The sequence below is a fragment of the Sceloporus undulatus genome, chromosome 6, assembly GCF_019175285.1.
Source record: "Sceloporus undulatus isolate JIND9_A2432 ecotype Alabama chromosome 6, SceUnd_v1.1, whole genome shotgun sequence".
In the NCBI taxonomy this organism is placed as follows: Eukaryota; Metazoa; Chordata; class Lepidosauria; order Squamata; family Phrynosomatidae; genus Sceloporus; species Sceloporus undulatus.
This window is the reverse complement of record NC_056527.1, coordinates 114,608,172-114,624,287: the sequence shown is the minus strand read 5'-3', so window position 1 is coordinate 114,624,287 and position 16,116 is coordinate 114,608,172. Positions and strand designations below refer to the sequence as shown.

The following is a 16,116-nucleotide window of genomic DNA, read 5'->3' as shown; positions in this document are numbered from 1 at the left end:
AACAGGTTACTCTCCAGATGTTATAAACTCTTATTCCCTTCAGTTCTACTACTCTGGCCATTGGTGAGGCATGCTAGGAGGAGTATTTCATCAACATCTGCATGACCATCTCTTCTCCAAAGGACAGGACAGAAGATCTAGCATCCTGTTTCACACATGGGCCAGACACCTCTAGTAAGTCCTCATTTCAACAGCCTTCCCATTGTCGTATGGCCTACTTCTCATTTTGAGCATTTTCATGGCTAACAGTGCTGTTAGGACCATCTTCTATTAATTTGCTTGATTCCTTTCTAAATTACTTAAACTATCTGCCACCATCACATCTTGAGGCAGTAAATTCCACAACTTAATTGTGTGCTGTGCAAAGAATTATTTTAACCTATCTTAAATCTACAATGAGACAATTTCACTGGCTAACTCCTGAATTCCAGTGTTAAGGTAAAAGAAAACTTACTTCTATCCATTTTCTCTACCCCATGCCTACTTTTACACACTTTCTTCCCTCATTCGGCAGAGTCTTCCCCTGCAGCTGGAAAATTCCAAATTCTTTAGCTTCTTGTAGGTAAACTGCTCCTGCTTTCTGCTCATTTTGGTTGCCCTTTTCTTTACTCTGTCCAACTTTGAAATTGAACAACTGTAAAAGCTTTCCAAATGTAGCCAGGCTGCAGATTGATATATACAGTCATTATGATACTGGCTGTCTTATTTTCAGTTCTTTTCCTGATCATCCATTATATGGAATTTACCTTTTTCACTGTCACTACACATGGGATGGATACAAACAGTGCACCTTCACAGCTCTGAAGTTTCACAGGCAAGAATTCCAAAACATTGTGGAGTAAAAATATTATTATTATTATTATTATTAAAAAGCAATTGCTAAAGTAGAGGAGAAAAAAAAAGCTGTCAGACTGGTTCTGTAGCCAAAAGCCATTCCCTCTAGGATACATTATAGTTTCCACAAGGTGAGCACACCCAAAAATACATATCACATGGCAACTGCAAGAAATAAAAGACAACAGTACTGTAAATAGTTTAGAGAATGTATTGTGTACTAAGGGACTGGGTAAGGCATTAAAGCAGCAAAGGACAAGTGCCTAGGGACACATTAAAATACCCAAATGATTATAATGGTCCTAGATGCTTCCAAATTACTCTTATAGATAACGTTTGGTGGAACTATTTAATATTTATATTAAAACCCCAAACACTGTCATGTTAAAAGGCAAAACATGGTCATTGTTTTGTCCCTATTATCAGGAACATGTAACATGTTACAGAAGAGGTTCAGAAGTTTGCAACAAGTATATTGTGCGTTTCTGTTGGTCCATAAAGGTATCACTGATGGATTTTTGTTTGTATATGTTACAAGTCATGTTGCTTGTAACATTTTTTCCCAAGCTGTGGCAAAATCAGTAGGTTTTGTTTTTGGCCCAACATGCATCACTTTGTACTTAGCCTCATTTACTTTTCAGTTCCTTGTTCCCTTAGTTTAAGTTCCTTCCAGATTTGAGTTTTCACTATTCTGAATTATGTGACGTCTTCCACGCCTGAGCTGTGTGAAGGAAAACATTATCACAAGAAGTGGGATTTTGTAAGCTACAGAATTAAAATTACACTCTTACTAGAGATCACTCCAAACATTTCTGAAACACACAACTATATTAAGAGGGGACAGAGGAGGCACTGAAGGTCCTATTTGATGAGAAGGAGCATGGCATAACAAGGTTAAGAGTTGACATGAAAGCCGTGTTTAAATATTTGAAGGAATATCCTATTGAGGATGGAGCAAGCTTGTTTCCTGCTGCTCCACAGACCAGGACACGGAGCAACGGATTCAAGCTACAAGAAAAGAGGTTTCACCTGAACATTGAAAAGAGCTCCCCGATGGTAAGAGCTGTTCAACCGTGGTATATGCTGCCTGGGAGTTTGGTGGAGTCTCCTTCTTTAGAGATGTTTCATCAGAAGCTGGAGGGCCATCTGACACAGGGAGTGCTTTGGTGGTGTCTTTCTGTATGGCAAAATGAAGCTGGATTGGATGGCCCTTGGGGTCTCTTCCAACTATGATTATTCTATTGACATTTTTTATAGCCACCTCTGTGATAAGAACCACAAATGGTACATTAGGAAGTCCTATAGAAGGGCTTCAAGTATTTATGGTGGCTGGTGTATCAGGGCTCTCAGCCACTAAAGAAGTTCTGGAGCTATAAAAGTGCAAGCTCTAATAGTAGGGGGGTGGGAAACCAATCTGTGTGAAACTGGCTAGAGCAGGGGTAGGGAACCTCAAGCCCTGGGGCTGAGGATGGCCTTTTGTAGTTCCCCCAGGTGCTCACATGGCTTTCTTAGATGTCTGGTGGTTTCCCAGCATTTATACAGCCTTCCTTCTCTGCAAAAAGCGACGGGAATTGTGGAGATCTTTCCTGAAATGGAATTTGGCCTTCCAGCTGAAAAGAGGTTTGCTACCCTTGGGCTAGAAGGTGTGTTGAGCTACAGCTGGAAAAATCCAGATTGAAACCCACCTTCACTCCATGTGCCCTTGGGCCAGTAAATTAAACCTACTTTACAGGATTCTTGTGAGTCTGGGGGTGAGTAGGAAGATAGCCAAATACCCTTCTTTGAGATTTCTGGAGATGGGGCAGGGCATTAGTGTAATAAATATAGTTTAAAAAAACAACAACACCCATTGGGTGACCTTGGGCAAGTCACACTCTCTCAACCTTAGAGGAAGGCAAAGGCAAACCTCCTCTGAACAAATCTTGCCAAGAAAACCCCATGATAGCTTTGCTTTAGGATGATCATAAATCCAAAATGCACACAACAATGCACACATATGCATGATACACAACATGCGTACACATGTTTGGTTTCAGAGAACCCTCTGCTGGTCCTGAAAGGCAATGCATTTTGCACTTTGAATCCCATCAGCCTCACTCTGGCCCCAGGATTAAGCACTGAAGCAGGCAAAGGCCAGGACTGCAGAGCTCAGAAAAGTTACTGTTTTGGACTAAAACTTCCCAAGCATCCAAGGGATTCTGGGAAGTGTATTCTTCAAAAATGTGTCCCCAAAGGAACCTGATTTTGGAGGGTACCAAAGTGTATTCTAATTTTTACTGTCAGGGAGAGGGAAAGACACTTCTGGGTATTTGTGTCCCAGAGAGCCTTTGGAATTTGGCATTCTACACCAACGTTGGCTTGCAGTGGGGTGGGTTGCCTGCTCTTCTGCAGAAAACAAAATCTTTTAGGGCCAGCCCTAGGGGAAAAAAACTAGAGAAGAGGATTTCATGGGTGATTTTTAGCATCCTCTATAGCAGTTGCAGGAAACAGGAGCTCAGCTGTGAGGCACTGTGCAGCTGGACCGCTAAAGTGGCAACCAAAACAATTGGGGGCAGCCACAAAAATGATTCTTGAAGTTGCAAAGAGAGATTGGCACATTCAAGACTTAATAAATTTGGGAGATTAAGAAAGGGGTTACAACTGAAGATCTTTGCACTGTGTAAGGAAAGTGAACAAAAAGGGTTTGCGATAAGATGCTGTGCTCTTTTTCTAGCTGCTTTTGTCAATGTCATGGGTTTTTCTTTTCTCCTTCTTGGAAGGCTATCTTTTGGGCATGCTTTTAGGTGTGTATTCCTGCATGTCCTCCATTTCACGAGTGAAAACTGGGACATGTGTGAAAAAGCATCACAAGAGTGCGGTCAAGGTGGCAAAAGCTTTGGACTTCACAACAAACTCCAACTCCCAGATTCCATAGCCTTGAGCCAGAGCAGTTAAACCAGTGCCAAACCATGTTATTTCTCCAGTGTGGATGCATGATTCTAACTCCCAACATTTCTCACCTTTGGCCATGGCTGCTGGGAGTGGCAGTCCAACAACATTTTGAGGGCTGCATGATTTTCATGTCTCTTCTAGTGGATCTGAGGGAATGAAGCCAAGATGATCATTATTGTTGAATAGGAGGCATGGTTTACGGAGAGAGATTTTTCAAAAGGGCACACACTGGGATGAAGAAAATTGTTGGGCGAACTAGGCTAAATTGCCAAAAGCAGGAGCCAGGGTGCACCTAAAAAAGAGGAAGGAAGTGGGAGGGAGACGAAGGAGGGAAGGAACAAGATGAAGAGAAAGAGGGAACAAGGCTCAGACAGAGAGAGGGAAGGAAGGAGAAAAGGTGGAAAGTGAGCAGGGAAGGGGAAAAAAGGATAGAAATATTAAAAAAGAAAAGACAAGCGAAACTGCACATCCCGAAAGAAGGACGTATAAGACAACAAAACAACCAAGAAAAGTGGAGAACAAATTGGGGGTCAAAAAAAATACTTTAAGGAAGACAACCTTCAAGTGCTAAAGAAGAAGAAACAGAGGATTAAAAAGCAAACGAACCTGCAAGAGGAGCATTAAAATATAAACTGGCAATAAACAAGTACTCTGGAACCAAGGAGAGAAGGAAAGAAGAGAGAACTGGAAGGTTCGGTGCCATGTCCCAAGGAGGGTATTTTGAGAGTGAGAGGCAGTACCAAGCCCTGGAAATGCCCCCGGCCGCTGCCAGGCCCACTGGCACTGACCTGGGCCCACTTTGTGAGTCTGAGCTGGCCTCATACATCGGAGATGAGCAGCTACTCTCAGAACTACTACAAGGGGCTCAGCAGCGCGGCCCCAAGGGCACCCCGTTCCCCAACTACTACCCCATGGAGCCGTATCCCTTCCTGTCTTATGGAGGAGACCGCAAGGGCCTGGGACCCTTGGACCCACGCTCCGTTGCTGTCAAGGAGGAGCCACGAGGAAGTGATGCTGGACGGGCAGGTGGACGCCACCCATACAATGCCATGCACTTCCCAGCTGCCCACTGTGCCCAGGTGGCCCTCGCCCAGCCAGGTGTGCGTGCCAGCCAAGCTCTGAGAGTGCTCAAGGTAAGGAGACCAAACAGTCCTGTCATCTTTTGTCCTCCCTTCATCCATCTTGGAGAGTCTGCCAGTCTAGAACATATTGCAGACCATTAAATCCTTATCTAAATGTGGGATTTTGTCCACACACAGCACAGCTCCCTCTTATGTGATCTTCCTTAGGTGTTAATCATCATTGCAATGGTCCTTTGCACAGTGTGCATGATGCTCCACAGGATACAAGAGGTTGCTGTCCCCAGGGACCTGCCGTCTACAATCTAAAACATGAGAGACGACAAAGAGGAAAGGGAAAGAAATGGAGGCTGGGGCAAATGGGAAGAATATGTGGTTTATTTGGTTATAGTATAGTAAGAGAGAGCCAGTGTGGCATAGTGGTTTGAGTGTTGGACTGCAACTGGAGACCAGGCTTCAAATCCCTGCTCGGCCTTGAAACCCACTGGCTGTCATAAGTCAGAAATGACTTGAACGCACAGAACACCAACAAATAATATACCAAAATATGGCACTGGGGTCACATGTAGCCCTAGGAGGCTTTTTTGTGGCCCTTCACCCATCCAGACCAGTTGGGCTTGGTTCCTGCCCTGGGGAGGGAGAGAGAATTTCCTTTCCTGGAAACCTCCAAGATCCACAGTTCTCTTTTTATACAGTTTGTAGGGTGTACTGTTTAACATTTTTAAAAAATACCCCCCCCCCCAAGTTGTAATTGGCATTTTGGCAGTCTATGGCTGCATCTACACTGCAGAATTAATGCAGTTTGACACCACTTTAACCATCAAGGCTCCATCTTATGGAATCCTGGAGTTTGTAGTTTGTTGGCACACCAGAGCTCTCTGACAGATAAGGTTAAATATATCACAAAACTACAAGTCCCAAAATTCCATCTCATTGAGCCTTGGCAGTTAAAGTGGTGTCAAGCTGCATTAATTCTGCAGTGTAGATCCAGCCTCAGTTACTCCTGGAGAGTCCCCATTACAGAAAATTGGCCCCAGACTTGCCACAGTTGCCCACCCTTGCCATGCTTAGAACTTGGGCCAAAGCTTTGTGGGAAAGGTGGGATTTTCCCACAAAGGGAAGGGGTTGAAAGAAAGATGAGAGCATCTTGTGATTTACATCTGTACAAAACTTGCATCTCTCCAACTTAATTCCCTCCTCTTAGAATTGGCCTCCCCATATTTCCACCCCACAGTAAGCCTTGTATTTCCAGTCCTTTCTATTGGGAACCATCAGGCTCACAATCACAGCCCCAATCCCTGAAGCATTGTTCTGTGTTTCTCACATCTGAACAATCCTCTCCCAAAGTAGGACCATCATCCATCCTGCAGTTATATATATGTAGCCCTCATCCATCCTACTGTTATATTGCCGGTAGAGCTTGGAGATGTTATTTCATCCATATTGGCTCAGGGAGTCTTGAAGTTATCATCCAAAAAATTAATATTTCCAAGTTCCAGTAGTGACGGAATGGATAAGAAACCTAAGCCGACAAGCAGAAAGAGTCTGAGCGTTCCCAAGTGTCAACTAAAGCAAACCTTTAACCAAACTGCTTGATTCCCCATTTCCTGCTTCCAAGTGACACTGCTGAATGCCAGTAGTATTCTAGGGTTTTTTTTTTTTTTTATGAAAAGGGATGGAGTTATGATCTAGCTGATAGCAGATCCGCACTGCATGAGTCTGGAATAGAAGGGCAAGGTTGATGGATTGTGAAACCCAGGAAGGCCTGAGTGGAAAGCAACCATAGACTGGCTGTTTCAGGAACAGCATGACCCAAAAGGACTATTTTCAGGGTCTCAAAACAGAAAGCAGGACTGGGAGTGGGTTGAGGTTTTTTTTTTTGGCTAAGTGCACAAGGAGCTATCCGTCAGTAAGGGCCAAGGCTGCAGTGAGAAAGAAAAGCACGCAACTGTTTATGTTAATACTAGACTTGGGCCACGGACTCAGTCATAGCCTGACCTGCTCAATGTGTTCTTTATTTGGTACATTTCTAGATAGCCCTTCAGCTGAGTGTGACTTCCTGATTCACAAGTTCCAGGATTTGAGGGGTCTTGACCAAAGAGTTGGGGGTCTTTCACAGCAGCTGTGCATGTATTTCCTATGCAAGGCTCAGAAACTGCCTTGTTGGGTGGGCAAGACCCACAAGTAACTTTCCAAAGTTGTATTTTTAGGAGCCTTTAGCTTCCCATAAGACATGGAAGACCCTACTACAACCTACCCAATCCCCCAGGACTGAAGCAAATCCTCCCTCCCCAGTTGACAGAAACACAAACAGGATTAATCAGTTACAAAAAAGATGTTTCAAGGTTTTCACAGGTAGGACTTTGCCTTGAACTCATAACATGCTATACATAGAGAAGAGACCCTAATTGCTGAGCTAAAAAGAAGAGATTTAAAATAATTCATTACAGAATAGAGAGTTTGGGAAAGGGGAATGGAGGGTTATCTCCAAAAAGGAATTTTCTCAAGCTCTAACAGAAAGTCATTCATATATTTTTGTCCAACCAGCTTTTTCTGTGCACTTTTTTATACCTCCATTCCCAAAATGGAGTCCCATGACTTTTTGAATGTGAATGAATTAAAAGTTTATTGTACTTGTTTTAAGTATATTACATTTCTTCCAATTTAAGTTTATTATGGCCATGATCTTGCTCTGGCAGTTGCCTTTAATCTAATTGAAGTCTGCAAATTATGTCTTCCTCTTCCTGGGTGTATCTACAGCACATAGTTATAGCAGTATAGTACCACCTGAACTGTCATGGCTCCATCCTTGAAAATTTGTAATTTAGGGAGGTGCAGAGCATTCTCTGCTAATCTACACCCTTGAACTACAACATGACTAGAGCTAACCTCTCTTTCATGGTCTCTTCCTAACTCCATCTCGACAGGGTCCATCCTGCAGCCCATCTCCACCCTGTGGTACCCCAAAAGGGAAAAAGTCAGTGAACAAAGATAGCCTGGAGTATCGCCTGCGTCGCGAGCGCAACAACATTGCCGTGCGGAAGAGCCGTGACAAGGCCAAGCGTCGAGTGATGGAGACACAGCAACGCATGGTGGAGCTCCTGGGTGAGAACGAGAGGCTGCGCAGCCGGGTGGAGCAACTGATGCAGGAGACCGAGACCCTCCGTGACATTTTCCGCCAAGTGCCCGAAGCTGCCGGGCTTATCAAAGGTCTTGGGGGTTGCAGCTGAAGCCGGTTGGGGTGCCGTGGTGGTGGGATGGAGAGCAGGGAAGCAGCACAAGGCCAACTGGAGGTGGGGTCAATGGTGGGTCTTGGGATCAAGAAGATGTGGGACTCTGAACATGTAAATAAAAGGATCTCTCGTAACACTTTGGTGATCTGTGGCCTTTGGTGATTTGTGGTGGTTTTCCTTTCAAAATAAAGTGGTAGAATTCAAACATATAGCCATGGTAGTCTTTAGAATCAGCATGTAGGGAGGTTTTGTAGCATCTTTGGGGCTAACTGAAAGAAAGAAGTTGGCAGCATGAACTTTCATTGATTTAAGTCTACTTCCTCAGATGTCCACCAAATGCATCTGAGGAGATAGACTTAAGTCTACAAAAGGTCATGCTGCCAACTTCTTTCTTTCAGTTATTTCCACACTGTAGAAATAATCCAGTTTGACAACCACTTTAACTGCCATGGCTCAATGCTATGGAATCCTGGAGTTTGTAGTTTGTTGTGACACCAGAACTCTCTGAGAGAGAAGGCTAAATGTCTCACAAAATGGCAGCTCCCAGAATTCCATAGCATTCAGTCATGACAGTTAAAGTGGTGTCAAACTGGATTATTTCTGCAGTGTGGCTGCAGTTTCGGCCCTAGTGTTGGGCATTTTTAATGGCAGGTGTTTGGGTTAAGATCCAGTTCTTTAACTGTAGATCTGAAAATGGGTGAGAAATACCTGTGACCTGCCAGATTTGGTGAGACAGCATTTCCCATGTTTCTTGATCACTGGCCATGCTGTTTGAGAATGATGGGAATTGGAGACCAACAATATCTAGACAGCACTTGGATAACAGCTCACAATCCCTCAGCCGTTATGGCCACTGACCATGCTGGCTGTAAGATTTTAGGAACTGATATTCTCAAAGGCTGACCTTTCCAAGCTCTGCCTCTTTTGCAAGTTTGTTAACCCAGATTAGGTTTTTTTATTGGGAGGACGAGATGAAGCAAAACTGACAGTGTATGTGTGTGTGAGAGAGACAGAAAGCAAGTTAGAGGGTTCTTGAATCCTTCACATTTTCCAACCCACCATAATCCCCACTCCCTTACTCTACTCAACACACAGCCTGCAACCACCATTCAAAGAGTGCATCTGGACAACCTGGCATTGCTTGAAAAAAAAAATGAGCATCTTGCATGAGAACCTGTATCTCTATTGCACCACCACTTTCTTGTTAAAGATTTGGTCCTTCATTCTTCCTGAACCCAAGCAATGCTGGAAAGAAAAACCTCTTCTATTTGCTGTTGCTCCAGACCTATTGTTGTTGTTGTTTTTGCATTGCAACTGCCAGAAAAAAAAATTCTAAGCTTTTCTCCCAACAAACTACTATGCTAGACAGTCACCTGGATAAGCCTTATCTTCTGTCTCTCTTGGACTATTGATTTGGGCACACACATGACGGGAGCAAGTACTCTGTAGAGAAGAAGTAGGTAAATAAAAACATCTCCATCTCCCTTCCTGGCTCAGTTAACATCTGTGTGAATCCACCCAGAATCAAGTGAAGTGAAACAAGCCAGCACAAGAATTCGGCATCCGTGCATCACCTCTACACACATTCTGGGCAAAACCAAATTACCACTGGATCTGTGTGCCAGGGAGAGAGTAGCATCACCTTTCACCAGGGGTAACATAGGTTGTTTTCTGACTCTTGACCCTTCCAGACTTCCCAAACTCACCTGGATTTATTTGTTTATTTATTGCCAAAAGAAAAGAGTAGATTATCTAATTTAGAAGTAACAGCAATTCACCTTTTAAAAATATTGCAGAGGATCCTGGAGCAGATTAACAGCACCCCTCCACAAACACACACCACACACAACAATTACACCCTGCAACATTTCGTGGATGAAAACTGGGACACATGTGGCCAAGCGTCATCAGAGTATATGAGCGGACTCAAGATGGCAAAAGTTATTAATGTGGAGGAACATTCAAGATAAGAGAAACTGCAGCAATTTGCTTTTGCTTGAACCTACTGGGAAAGGCAAAATAATGTCGCCTTTCCCCTTCTCCACTCTGCTGAGTGTAAGGCTAACTTTGCACTTTGAACTTAGTTCACTTGAAGAAAGTTGAGGACAAAGAAGGAAAGTGGGAGGAGGAGAGAGAAGGTGGGACATTTTCAAAGTAGCTGGGGAAAATGGAATAAGAGAAGATTAGTCGGAACCATCCCAGCCAAATCAGAACAGTTGGAAGGGATGAAAAACCTGTTTTTCAAAACCAAGTGGATTGGTTTTGTTATTGCTATTTGGCATTTTGTCATCCTAGAGCCAACCACAGTTGTCCACTTCCTTGAAAGCTGATGGATGATTAGTAATGGAGAAACTGCCAATTTTTCTCAGCAAGAGGTAAGGTAAGAGGCATCACTTCAGCTCAGGATGGTTGAGCTAAATCTGCCAGTGAGGCTGCCTGTTCAGAGGGCTAAACCTCTGTAGAGCAGTTCAACTGGTAAAGCCTCCCCGACTACAGAAATACATTCCAGAAAAGTATCCCCATCCTTGGATTTCTAAGTCCTATCATGGACATGAGGCCTATTTTTGGGAGCCTGTGGTGGTTATGGGGGCAGCGCCATCTCTACCAGAAGCAGAGTGAGGGAGCTGACAGGCAACCAATTGATAGTAGTTATTTATTAGCATCTGTATTAGTAGCACTGCTTCCTGAAAGGGGGAGAGGCAGCTGTAGAATTTTCTGCCTCAGGTAACTAAACAGCTTACATACTTTATTGACTTGTTTGATTTATCACCTGCCTTACTCACAAAGTGGCTTGCAATGTAAGTAAAAACAAAATAGTTAAACCAATAAATCAACTTGGCAGGTGTTTGGTATTAAGCCCCTTGACTGGATGGAGCCAGTGTGGTGTAGTGGTTTGAGTGTCAGACTATGACTCTGGAGACCAGGGTTCAAATCGTTGCTGGGCCATTGGAAACTCACTGGATGACTTTGGGCAAGTTGCACACTCTCAGTCTCAGAAAACCCCATGATAGGTTCACCTTTGAGTCATGGTAAGTTAGGCACACAACAACAGCAACAACCTTGACTGGAGGTGCGTGCTATGTGCTGTTTTTGCCCAGCCAGCAAAATGGCACTGATCTGCCCTAGGAAGTAGAAACCCTGAAGTGAAAATGCAAATTCTCTCCTTTTTTTAAAATGGTCAAAAGCAAGCTTTCAAGATATGAGGGCACTACAGGAGAACCATATTAAGAAACACTTGGATAAGGATCAAATTGTGAGCATTATCAAGTGGGAAAATAGAAATCTCTTTACTTCTTTGCATCAAACTACACTTGGAGGAAATGTATGTGTGTCCCCCCCACTTTCTCTAAAGCCTCTCCAGAATGCAAGCCAGCCCCAGGATATCCAAGATGTTTCGTAAACCTGACCCGTTGCAATGGGCCCAGCTAGCATGGGTATAGAAAAGGGACCTTGATGGTCAGGAAAAAGAGCAACGGGGCAGAGGTGTGTAGGCTTGATTGTAACTTCTGGGACCCCCTGGCAATACTACAGACCTATCCTCAGAACTAGGAGGAACAGACACAAGGGATACGAGAGGGAGCCAGGGATGATGGCTCCCAAATTCTAGTCTGCTTTAAGTTGGGGAGGACACAGATAAGACTGGTTGTGTTGTGGGGAAGGAAGAGCAGAGACAAGAAGCGTCATGGTTTGTGGCTAGCTTTGTTCTCCTTCCGGTGGCCGTGGCGCAACAGGTTGTTTCACAAGATAATGCAACAAGGGGTGCCTTACCTTGAAGTTGGCTCCTTTTGTACCCACACATTAATATAGAAGTGAGGGACTTGAGGGGAAGGGAAAACATTGGCACCAAGTAGGCTGGGAATCCCAAAACCTATGACTCTGAAAGACGCAGGAGTCCATTTTTAATAAGGAGCACTAGCTAAGCACAATGCAGCTGCAGGATTCGTGAAGTCGCTGGGAGGAGGTTAGCAACATCACATCACCTCCATCCCCAAAGCTGCTCTCCGGAGGTTGTAACATCAACCGCTAGCTTGTGAAACCTGTGTATGGTATGAAAGAAAGAGAGAGATGAACAGGGAGAAAAGAACCCAGGAGTCCCATGCTGTTGGAATCATTCCAGCTGTCTGAAGTTTGTGAAAAGATAAATGGACTTAAATCAAAAACTGGAGTATATCATTTGTGACTTGAGGTGCTTCTACACTGTAGACGTAATGCAGTCTGACACCATTTTAAGTGTTATAGCTCCAGCCTACAGAATCCTAGGATTTGTAGTTTTACAAGGCCTATAGCCTTTTTTGCCAATGAGTATTGATGCCTCACAAAGCTACAAATCCAATAATTCCATATGATGGAGCAGTTAAAGTGGTGTCAAACTGCATTTTGTTTTTATGGTGTAGATACACCCTTGGTCTAGGAGCATAAGTATGTAATAACAGTTCTGATGGATTTGACCAAAGATCCCAGTAGGCATGTTGACTGGGGATGATGGAAATTGTAAATCAAGGCACTTGGGAGATGGAGCACCAGGTTGGGAGAGGATCCTAGGAACTGCCCTAGGAACCAAAAATGGGAGAGAAAGAAATTTAATTTAAAAGTAGCACTCAAACTTTAGAGGGCCTAAATACCCTAAAGGCACCAAATCCTGTCTGATCTTGGAAGCTAAGCAGGGTCAGCCCTGGTTAGTACTTGGATAGGAGATCGCCAACAGATGTCAGGTACTAAAGCCTCTATTTCAGAAGAAGAAACTGGCCAAGCCACCCTTGAGTATTCCTTGCCTATGAAAAACCCCTATGAAGAATTCATGGGCCTGCCATAAGTCAGCAGATGACTTGAAGGCACATGCAGCACACAGACACATATACATTCCATCTTTGGAGGGATGCATATTTCTCAAAAGAAATAGCTATATCTAGGATTCCTCTTCTTTATTGGCAAGCTGGTGATGGAAGGAACCTCAAAGACAGAGGTGAACAATTCTAGCAAGTCTGTCAGCCAGTTTTCTGCCCCCTATGAGCTCCCCAAGAGACAGAAGAAATGGCAAAAAACCATTTTAAAAAGAACAAAAAACCCCTCCCAGACTAGCCAGAAGTCCACTTCTCATTTTGAAAAAGGCTGGTTTTTATATGAAACAACACAGGGCCCACTGCAATCTAGTTTAAAAAGTGTATTGCTGTGAATTTTCCAGGGAGACATTCACGCTTCTTTGGGGAAGGGTCCGAAAAAGGCAAGCCCAGGGAGCACTCTGGTGTCACAGCAAACTACAGTTCCCAGAATTCCCTAGCACCGAACTAGGGCAGCTAAAGTGGGCTCAAACTGGATTAATTCTGCTGTGTGTTTTGGCCCTTAGACACTGGAAGACCAGGGTTTGAATTCCAGCTCAGCCATGCAAACCCACTGGCAAGTCACACTCTCTCAACCTTAGAGGATGGCAAGGGCAAACCCCTCTGGAGAAACTTGCCAAGAAAACCCTATGATAGGTTCGCCATAGGCCTACCATAAGTAGGAAATGACTCGAAGGCACACAACAACAACAGCTACAAAAGTGAGTAATAAGTGAACACTAGAGAACTGTGTCTCATCACAGGATAGACCTGCGAGGCCCTCTAGTGGCCATAACTGGCATTGGCACAGGGAGCTGTGAGAACACCTGGACCGTTTCCTCCCAGGGTTGGATTCATGATGCTCTGAAGATCTTGTTGCAGGGCATCTCTCAGCATGTATTTTTTGAGGATTTAAAAAACAAATAGGTTTCCTGGGAGCCACTTTTGGCCCATGGGTGCACTTTGCCCATCCCTGCTTTAGACAGAGCGAAGCGTCTGTCACAAGCAGAAAGTTTGGGGTCACAAAAGAAGAGATGTATTATTATCCTGCCAGGGAAGGAATAAGAGGGGTTTCTGAGGATATTCTGCCTTGTCAGAATAATTTGGCCGACTTCTTTTGGGGGCCCAGGATTAACAGGTGAGAGGGTACACCATTTCTTTATGCACCTACTCAGGTACCAAAATGGCTTCACACAGGAAAACAAGAGGGCAACTGTAGGAGCAAGCTGGCGTCTCATGCCCTCCCTGATAAAGACACTCAGCAACAATTGAGAGGCCCTACGTTCCTATGGGAAGGATAGCTGTGAAAGAACTAGACAAGATCGTGAAGAGTGAGCCCTAAAGTTAGAATCATCCAAGCCATTGTAATCCCTACCAGCATGTATGGATGCAAAGGCTGGACAGTGAAGAAGGCAGCTAAGAAGAAAATCAACTCATTTGAGACGCGGTGCTAGAGATGAGTGCTAAGGATATTGTGGACACCTGGCGGATCCTAGAACAGACCAAGCCAGAAATCTCCTTCGAAGCCAGGGTGATCAAACTGAGCTTCAGCCACATCATGAGAAGGTACAATTCATTAGAAAAGATGCTGGGAAAAGGCTGAGGGTAGTAGAAAGAAAGGAAGACCAAATGGCAGATGGAGGGACTCAAATCAGGGAGGTCACATGCTTGGACTTCCAGGACCTCAGCAGAGCAGTAGAGGACAGAGATCTTGGACACGTCTCATCCACAGGGTCACCATGAATCAGGGTCCATTCAAAGGCAGTTAACAACAAACAACAAATGTTGAGTGGGAATGGCCTGCATGTTGGATGGCTGGGGTGAAAATTGGCGAGGGCTCCTGTACTTGCATAGAAGAGGGGAGCTCAGCAGAAGTTGCTTGTCACCAATCAGACAAGCAACACCTACTGAGATACCTTTTCGTTGTTGTTGTATGCTTTATTTCTCATTTATAGTGACCCCAAGGCAACCCTATTGTGGAGATTTCTTAGCAAGATTTGTTCAAAGGGGGCTTGCCATTGCCTGCCTCGGAGGCTGAGAGGGTGATTTGCCTAAGGTCACCAGTGGACTTCCATGAATGAAGGAGGATTCCAACCCTGGTCTGTAGTTATAGCCAACGCACAAATCACACTACCACCACAGGAGCCATCTCCAGTTTTAGCTCTGGCAACCTTAACTGCATGTCTGCCTCAACCCCTGACCCTTGTGACAAGAAAGGCTTTATTGCTGGCATAACTGGAAGGAGCGTCAAACAAAGAGAAATGGACACAGGCCCCCTGCTATCTCCCCAGAAAAGTCAAGAAGTTCACCCAAGGCCCTGTGTCAACAAAAATCTTGTTTATGGCCAACTGTGGCTGTAGAGGCTGTGCTGTTTGTTCCTCCTGGCTTATCTCACTCTCCAGAAGATTTATGGTGGCTCCTACCTAGAGACAGCCAAAGGCCTTGAGATGGGCAAACAAGATCTCTCTCCTTACGTCTGGGTGAGCAGCAGATGTTAAGGCAATGTAAATAGAGGCATGGTAGCAGCAGCCCAACACATAGGGGAAAGGGGGGGGGGGAATATTGATATATAAGACCTTGCATCACGTGGTGTGGGAGGTATTGCTATAGAATAGCCTTGCCCAACCAAGTTCCTTCAGAGGTGTTGGACTATCTGCTAGCCAGCATATATCTCACATGGGGGATACTGGAAGTTGCAGTCCAACATAACAGGGTGGGCAAGGCAGTCCTAGAGGGATAAATGAAAGAATACACTCCAGAGGACTCATTCTTTAGCACAGGGTACACAAACTATGGACACCGACTGTCAGCATGGTATAGTGTTTTGGGTTGTTGACTACAACTCTGGAGACCAGGGTTCGAATCCCAGCTCAGCCATGACCTTGGGCAAGTCACATGCTCTCAGCCTGAAGAGGTGATGGCAAACCTTCTCTGAACAAATCTTGCCAAGAAAGCCCCATGATAGGTCTACATAAGTCGGGAAGGCATACATCAAACACAAACTACAGCTTCCAAGGCACATTCTGTGGCTCAACTCCTCCAACCTTCCCTCCCTTTCTTCTTTATTATATAAAGCCAAAAGAGTAATTCATATCCAGAGCACTAATTCATCATTTTAGGTTTTTCCTGCCTCTGTCTCACTCACATACCTCATTGTTTGCCATTAAATAATAATAATACTAATACTAATAATAATAATAATAATGGGAGTAGACTATTAGC

General features: G+C 44.4%; 1 protein-coding gene across 1 annotated transcript; it reads left to right on the top strand.

Moving 5' to 3' along the window:
* The first annotated feature begins 4,133 nt into the window (after positions 1-4,133).
* On the top strand, positions 4,134-8,297 carry CEBPE (CCAAT enhancer binding protein epsilon). The gene is made up of 2 exons (XM_042475542.1): positions 4,134-4,898; positions 7,772-8,297. Exons 1-2 carry the CDS (start codon positions 4,467-4,469, stop codon positions 8,072-8,074), a joined length of 735 nt encoding a protein of 244 aa, XP_042331476.1. The 5' UTR covers positions 4,134-4,466; the 3' UTR covers positions 8,075-8,297.
* Positions 8,298-16,116: the final 7,819 nt, after the last annotated feature.